Raw genomic sequence first — 8602 nt, 5'->3', positions numbered from 1 at the left:
CCCTATGATCAGCAGCAGTCGTGGTAAAACAAGAAAAACAAGTGCAGGGCTGCAGCAGCCTTCAGGCATGTGATGTCAGCTCTGCTGTCCTCTGTCCCCGCTTACGTCAACTTCCCATTCTGGGGGGGGGGGGGGGGGCAGAGGACCAGCAGAGCCGAAAGCACATGCCTGAAGGCTGCTGCAGCATTGCACTTGCTTTTCTTGTTTTGCCGCGGCTGCTGTTGCTCATCAAGAGAAGCAGCAGCGGTAGCAGTGGCGGCAGCAGTGGTAGCAGTGGATCCCCTGGCACAGTGTGTCTTAGCGGGAGAGTTTCCCACTTTGGCGGGAGTGTAGGAGATGACCCGCCAGAGTCTCCTGCTGAATGCGGGAAACTTGGCAGTTTGCTTCAAAAGTATTTACCTGTTTCATTAAGACTTAATAAGGTGTTTATATTTGTTATAAAGCAAGGGATGGTGAATAAGACCAAAAATACTATAATGCCTCTGTATCGCTCCATGGTGCAACCGCACTTTGAGTATTGCATTCAGTTCCGGTCATGTTACTGAAAAAAGATATAGCGAAATTAGATAAGGTTCAAAGAAGATTAACCAAAATGATAAAGGGGATGGAACTCCTCTCGTATGAGCAAAGGCTAAAGAGGGTAGGGATATGATTGAGGTTAGGGTTACCATTTTGTGTCCTCTGAAAAAGAGGACACATGCCACGCCCTGCCCAACCCACCCACTGCAACGCCCCTTTCCCCTCCCCGTCATAGTCCCCTCCCCCGCACCCCCATCACATACTCCCCTCCCCCCGTCACATGCTCCCCTCCCCTCCCCTTCCTTACCATCTTCCCTGGTGGTCTAGTAACGTCTTCGGAGCAGGAAAGAGCCCCCTCTTTCCTGCCCGGAGCGCTGCCTGCCCTTGCCTACATCCTTCTCGGTCTCGGCTGGGAATTCAAAATGGCCACCGAGAGTTGAAGCGGCCTCGCGAGACTTCAACTCTCGGCGGCCATTTTGAATCCCCAGCCGAGACCGACAAGGAGGATGGGCAAGGCAGCGCTCCAGGCAGGAAAGAGGGGGCTCTTTCCTGCCCCAAAGACGTCACTAGACCACCAGGGAAGATGGTAAGGAAGGGGGAGGGGAGACCCACAGCGCCAAATCTGGATCGCGCAACTGCACGCACGCCCTCCCGCACGTACGTTTGTCCAGAAATCCGGACAAACGTGCGTGCGGGCAAAACCCGCCGGACGCCCCCGTACATGCCCTCAAAAAGAGGATATGTCCGGGGAAATCCGGACGAATGGTAACCCTAATTGAGGTCTACAAAATCCTGAGTACTGTAGAATGAGTAGAAGTAAATCGATTTTTTTACTCGTTCCAAAAGTACAAAGACTAGGGGACACTACAGGAAGTTACATGGAAATACTTTTAAAACAAATAGGAGGAAATATCTTTTTCCCTCAAGGAATAGTTAAGCTCTGGGACTCTTTGCTGGAGGATGTGGTAACAGTGGTTAATGTATCTATGTTGAAAAAAGGTTTGGACATGTTCCTGGAGAAAAAGTCCATAGTTTACTATTGAGACATATATGGGGATGAAACTGCTTGCTCTGGGGTTTGTAGCATGGAATGTTGCCACAATTTGGGTTTCTGCCAGGTATTTGTGACCTGGCTTGGCCACTGTTGGAAACAGAATACTGGGCTAGATAGACTATTGGTCTGACCCAGTATGGCTACTCTTATGTTCCTATGTCCTAAGTTGAAGGATATGTACCATTGTAGTAATTATTTTGCAGGATACTGTAATGTGAGATGTTGACTCAATTCTACTATAAAGGCAAAGTTTAAATTATGGGATAATGTGACTATTAAAAAAAAATTGTTTCCAAAGTTTCCATACATGTGTGCGGGGTTTATGTTGATACAGGATGGTTTCGGGGAGGCTTAGAAGCACAGAAACGTCTCTGCTAGTCTCCCACCTTATTAACAAGATACCTTATGCACCTCTAAACTGACTAGTTTTACTGATCACTTGTACTCTGTATTTTATTTTTCAGAATCTATTGTACTTTCATCATGAGAAAGTGTTCAAATGAGTGACATACTCTTAATGGCGAGACCCAAAGCATCGTGTGAACGGTGTCTTTCGGCACCACTCCTGTACTTTACCGCCATTTCCTTCCTCCTCCCCCGCCCGCCCCCTCTTTGCAGCTGGTCACTTTAAAGAGGCGGGAGCAGGGCAATGCTCCCACCGGGTGATTGGTTGCGTGCACTAAGGACGTTATCGAGGTCATGGTTGAAAGGTGAACCCGAAGTAGTTGGGCGGGCAAAAAAAAAGCTTGTTTAGTAGTAGCGCGGTGTGTCCGCGCGCGGTGGACCAACACTCCTCCTTCCAGCCACCGAGTATGCCGAAGAGATCGTACCCCTTCGGCGATGTAGCTCCGTCGCAGCTAAAGACGCGCGTGGGCCTCAAGGAGCTGTGTGAGGGCGTCTTCGGGGAGATGTACAAGCGCGAGGTCTTCGGTGAGCGAGCCCCCGGCCGCCCCTCGCGCGCTTCCCTTTTCCCTTCACGTCAGCTGATTGGTTAAGTGTTGGCGGGGTTTTCTCAGGACTCCGGTGCTGCGCGTGGGAGATCCCTGGACTTCGAGCGCTGCCCCCGTCTTCTGTTTTCACTCTGAATTCGTGTTAGTCCCCGCTTCTCGCTCCCCTTCCTTCTGTGTGGTGTTTATCATAGCAACGTGACCGTGCGCACTTGTCCTTCTCTTTTCTAGAGAAAACCAAGAGGCTGCTGTTCAGCGGCGCCCAGGCCTACATGGATGGTATATGGAGCGGCCATGGGAACGGGGGCGCGGCCCCAGGCGCTGTGGTGGTGGCGGCGGCTGGTGGCAGAGGCGGACACGGACTCTTGCACGGACAGACTCGCATCGGCCGCGACGGAAGGTTACTGAGGGGCCCGCCCGCTCCCGCCGGTGACGGTGAGTGCTGCTCTCTCCTGTCTGTAGTACCACGCTGGCGCCGCTTCTCTCCCCTCTTCTTCCCTGCCTCACTATCTCTCCACTTCTTATTACATACCTTAGTCTAATGATGTTTTATTGTTATATAATACTTTAAATCATTAACTTCATGAGTTTGTGATGTGTTACTATGGAAGCCGCATAGCGCTTGCGATGAGTGGGAATTGTGCGGGATACAAATGTAATAAGTAGACAAATGAGTTTCCTGATAACTGTTCTAGGCGTCATTGAAGGAATGGCTCTATGGGTTCTCTTTCTAAACGTTATGTAAAGAATGCGTTCAGTGTAACTGTAGTGGGGAGTTAGTGCAATGGTTTTGTGCTTTCCAGTGGTTACACGACTGAGACTACCGAGTAATCTCTGAGCAGGCAAGTCCGAGCGTAGTGGTTTATAGTGTAAAAAAAAAAGATAGATGCCTTCAGGTCCAAACTCAAAACCCACCTCTTTACCACTGCATTTGACGCCTAACGCACTTACCCTGTCCTTTATTCTCACCTCTTCATTCCTTTACCCTTAATTGTTCTGTCTGTTTACCTGTCTTGTCTAGATTGTAAGCTCTTTGAGCAGGGACTGTCTTTTGTGTATGGTGTACAGCGCTGCATATGCCTGATTACTAGTAGTAGTAATGTTACTATCTGATTTGTGGTGTTACCTCAGTATTATGTGGACTGGTTCTTGAACTGACCTTGATCTAACAAGGTTCAAGCTTAAAACTTAGTGGTTGACTTGCATTCGTTGATAAATCTAACAAGTTTCAAAGTAATATTCTTAGAAAATCTCACTTATTAAATGGAGAGAAAGCAACTGAAAGCTTTGGAATGTAAATGTTCCCCGTTTTAAAATATGTATGGAGAAATACCTGTGACATGAGTACTCTAACTTGCTTGGTGGTCATTTGTTGCTTACCGTAGAGTGAATGCTTGTACATTTTAATATTATCTTCTTGACAGAATTGTAAGTTTGATAACGGTTACCTACGGTACACTGCCTTGGGTGAATACCTTCATAAAGGTGGCTAATCACAATAAGCAAATGCTCATATGTACTTGTCAGACAACGTAGAAGTTGGATTTAAAGTGTAGACGTCATAGTGGATAATGTTAGTATTGGCATGGTGTGCAGATGACAAGTTAAATTGGACTTCGTTACTGCTGCTTTAAAATCTAGTAAAGATAGAAATGCTCTTCAGTTGCATAAAACCTGTCTGCATAAAGCTTGTTACATTTGGTATCATTTATAAAAGTTTGAATAGCAACAGAAGTCATTTGACTTAAGACAACACTGCAGAAAGGAACAAAGGGAATTTATTCTTCTGTAAAACTAAGATGTGCATTTTGTTCCTGCCAGAATATCAACAGCTAATGATCTGGAGCTCAGTTTGTGGTTCAAGTCTCTCTCTTTTTTTTTTTTTTTCTCTCCCATAGCTATTTTACCAGTTGGTGTTTCCAAAGCTTGCAGTTCCTGCATACGATCAGTTGGTGAAAAAGAAGCATGCAGTCAGTGTGAAAGATTTGTATGTCAGAACTGCAGAAAACTTTGCAGCTGTTGTAATAGAAGTACCTGTTCCTTCTGTTCAGTTGAGTAAGTATCCAACTTTGTTAAATTTGCTTTACTGTGGTGCACTGCATAAACATTAAAAAGTTGAATATCTATGTGCGGTCTTAAACATGGTGAGCAGTAGCCATAAATAGGATAAACATTTGAGATGTTTCAAGCAATACCTCCATACCTGTATTGCACAAGTGTAATAGTTGGAAAGTTTGGTAGTGGCAACTATCAGTTTGGCTTAAATGGCTTCAGTATGGTACTAACCCCATTGCATTGCTCATTCTTGTTTTGTGCATTGCCCTTCAAAAAATATTTTTGACACTATGGGCAGTAAGCTTACTTGCGTGGGTGATGTTTTACATTAGGCAAGATTTGGGAATACTTTATGTACTTTTTGGTGTATCTTTACATATTTTTTGAGACATATATTTATAATTTTAAATTTTTGTATGTTCATTCACTCTGTTCCTTTTTGTGAAAGGAAGGGTTTTTTTTTTTTTTTTAATCTGTAGTTTTTCTCCATGTTTTGGGAGTTTTCTTTCCCTCTTTTATATATTGTTGTATTATTGACATATCTTACTCCCATTTAGGATAGTGGTGTTTCAATACCTTTTGGTATTTGTCCCTATCAGGAGTTTTGAGGTCTTGTTTGTTTAAAGTACACTCAATTTGAACTATGAAAGTTCTACAAAAATTTTCAAACTATTTTTCTTATAGATTTACTAACCCCATAACCACCATCTCTCCTAGGAGCTTGTATAAAGGTTATATCTGAGCTCTTTTTAAAAAGCATTTGAGAACCAATATTTGACATCTAGAAACATTTTAAAGCTGTATTGGACCAGATAAATTCTTGGAAGTCATTCCAGTATTTAAGGGCTATATTGTTTAAATGTCTCTCTGAGAATGAGAACTAATGTACTTGTCCACAGGCACATTCTTTGCAAAATACAACAGATAATATTCCTTGACATTGCTAGGCAAACAGTTTTACAGCTGAAGCCTAAAACCTTGACTGCGACAGTGACTTTTTTTTTTTTTTTTTTTTAGCTAGACTTGTTCATTGAGACTGTTAAGGTGGTATTGGGTTGAGTTTGTATGTGTAAATATATATCGCTGCCCTTTTAAGTAGTGCTTTTTACTTTTTAGAATCCTGTTTCTTTTGAAGGCTAGTTTAGTCCTGTGATGTGGATTAAATGAAATGATTGGTTTTTATTTTCTTTTCATGAGTATTGTAATTATGGATAATAAAAATAAAATACAGATCAGTTTTTTACTTGATACAACAATGGACTCCATTCTAGATTCTAGTAATATAGTGGATTATACATTTTTTCCAATGATTAAAATTTTGGGTGTTTTAATATATTTGTATCCTTTCTTTAGAACCACAAATTAGCTTATTTGTAGGACATTTTTGATGCAAAAACTGTCATATTCATAAATATTTCTCAGTTGAACAATTTAGACTTTAGTCCGGCTTTGATCCTGACTCAAATGGACTATTGTAGCATCATGTATCTGGGCTTTCATGTCAACTGAAAATTGCAATTGATCCCGAATACGGCGGTCCTTTTTTGGGTGGGGGGGGGGCTTATTTGATTCTGACTTATCTTTACTGGCTTCCGATTGAAGCAGGATTCAGTTCAACCTGACTTGTTTTGAAATTTACAAGGCTCAATACCCTTGTACTTATATAACCACATTCATTTTTTCCACCTGGATAAATCTGTAGGACCAGTAATTCTAGTTTGTGGCTTTGTAAAAGGAGCCCTTAAGGAACAAAATTATCCATCAGCATACTACCTATGTGAAATACTAACTGCCCTGTAGTTGACCAAATTTAATTGATTATTCAGTATTGGCTACTTGAACACAGCTTAATTTGCAGTCAGCCCTGTTGTAGAAACTTTGTAGTGACTTCACTTACAAGAATGCTATGCCATGATCAAAAGGAAATTCCAAAAGAGATGAGAAGGTTGCTGAAGATTTCACCAAACCAAAGGGAGCACAGTTATCTCCAAATGGAGAAAACTTGAACAGGGACAAATCTTTCCGGGAGGGGCTGGCCTGCCAAAATTACTCCAGGAGTGGCAGTAACAGCTCCTCCAGAAAGTCACAAAACACCCCAGAAACAGAACTGCAGGCCAGCTTAGCCTTGGCTAAGTCGGTGTTATGATTCCACAGTTAGACTGGGCAAAAATGGGACTTGTCTGGGGTTCCACTTTTGACTCATGACTCCTCTATCCATAGAAAAACACAAATTCATTACGTCTGTCATAATTGCATTCTATGTAAGAGCATCATACCAACAGTCAAAGGTAGTAGTATGGTGGTGTGATATTTTTGCTGCCTTAGGACCTGGAAAACTTGTCATTCAAGGGGTCATGAATTCTGCACTGCACAGGAACTTTTAAGGAGCATGTCTTTCATCTGTCCATAAGCTGAAGTATGATTGTCTTGCTGTATAGCCCAATGATGCAAAACAGTCTAATTTTATTTCTCCTCAGCCATTTAGATGTAAAGTTTTGGATTGGCCTAGTCAGTGTCCTAACTTGAACCCATTAGAGATGCTCTGGCAGGACCTGAAACAAGCAATTCACGTTTTTGTGCATGAATTAAAGCAGCTCTGTAAGGAGTGGGCTAAGATTTCCTCAACAGCAATGTGTAAGACCTGATTTTAAATTATAAAAATCAACACACAAAACTAGGTGAATACCTAACTGCAGAAAAAGTATACAGTACAAAACAGCAATCTGTATAGATACAAAACTTTCAGTTGTTGCATCACAAACAAATCAAGGTAAGTTGCTAAACAAAACTCATGCTGAGAAATACCATCACTGTCTATAATAGATCTGATTGAAAATGCCAAATATTAAATGCCTGACATGTTTTGGTAGGATACCTGCTTCAGGGGCTTCCTATAACCTCAATGTCAAGACATGGTCAAAGCAGTATATCAATTTCCAACAACAACAAAAAAAGTATAAAGTCTGTCAAATACTAAGATGGCTATTTAAACATGCAAATAGCCTCTGGAAAATACAAGAAATTGATAAAATACAACCAATAATTTAACAATGGATACAAAACTTATTCTAAGTTAAACTCCTTTCAAAAGTATAGGCAATGTTGGTTGAAATTAATTGCTGCTAAAGGTGGTACAAGCAGTTAAGTTTAGGGGCACTTTTCCATTGTATAATATGGGTGTTGAATAACTTTTTTCTTAAATGATATAATTTGCTCAGGTGCCCTCACTTTGTCTAAGTGTTAAGATCAGAAACCATTTACTGTGACACATGCAATAGGGGAAGTCGAGAGGCAGGCAAAAACTTTCACTTTACCTGTCTAAAATATAAAGCATGGAACTGTGTAACTTCTAATTGTAAACTTTTTTTTTTTTGCCAGTGAGAGTGGTCTTGGTGAGAGTATATTGTGCTACAACTGTTCTATGTATGAAATATGAAAGGATCATCTGGAACCACAACCTGCACTGGACTATGCTAATTCAATGTCTGAGCAGTTCTTTTAAGTAACATGTTAAGTCAGTGAAAACTTTGTATATATTTAACTTTTTTATGTTTTACACTTTTTAAATTACTATGGAAGGTTAAAAAAAATAAAACTTTTTTTTTTACAAAAATTCAAACTTATTTTTTTTTTTTTTAATATTTAAAGTCTCATGTTTGAAACTTCTTACTGAATGGACAGGAGTATGCCATACAGCCCTTAAGACAAGAACCGTTTTACACTACATGTATGTGCTCTGCCCCAACAAGTTCAAATTTCAATCAGTGTTTTAATTTCCCCCTCTGGGACCTCTTTCTGACTCCAGATCACACGGGGGACTAAAGATACCTATTTTACCTAACAGGTTCTGTATGGTTTCTCCAACCTCCATTGTCACCCAATCACAAGGAGGTCTGCTCTGGGTCTGCATTAGGGGCTGTAATCGAATTCTAATTCCCATAACTACTGCTTTCTGTCTTCCTGGATCTAGGTATACTCTGGGCTATTTATGTTCCCAGATAATGCCTATTAAAAAACTGTCTAAGTT

The 8602-nt window shown here is 41.4% G+C and overlaps 1 protein-coding gene across 1 annotated transcript; it reads left to right on the top strand.

Annotated features, from left to right (window-relative positions):
• Positions 1-2278: 2278 nt before the first annotated feature.
• SIVA1 (SIVA1 apoptosis inducing factor) lies at positions 2279-8164 on the top strand. Its single transcript, XM_030215364.1, has 4 exons — positions 2279-2503; positions 2752-2955; positions 4419-4575; positions 7954-8164. The coding sequence occupies exons 1-4, from the start codon at positions 2386-2388 to the stop codon at positions 8009-8011; spliced, it is 537 nt and encodes a 178-aa protein (XP_030071224.1). The 5' UTR covers positions 2279-2385; the 3' UTR covers positions 8012-8164.
• The last annotated feature ends 438 nt before the right edge of the window (positions 8165-8602 follow it).

Source organism: Microcaecilia unicolor, chromosome 9 (genome assembly GCF_901765095.1).
Source record: "Microcaecilia unicolor chromosome 9, aMicUni1.1, whole genome shotgun sequence".
Lineage (NCBI taxonomy): Eukaryota > Metazoa > Chordata > Amphibia > Gymnophiona > Siphonopidae > Microcaecilia > Microcaecilia unicolor.
The sequence above is the reverse complement of the archived record's forward strand: the minus strand, read 5'-3'. Positions and strand labels throughout refer to the sequence as shown.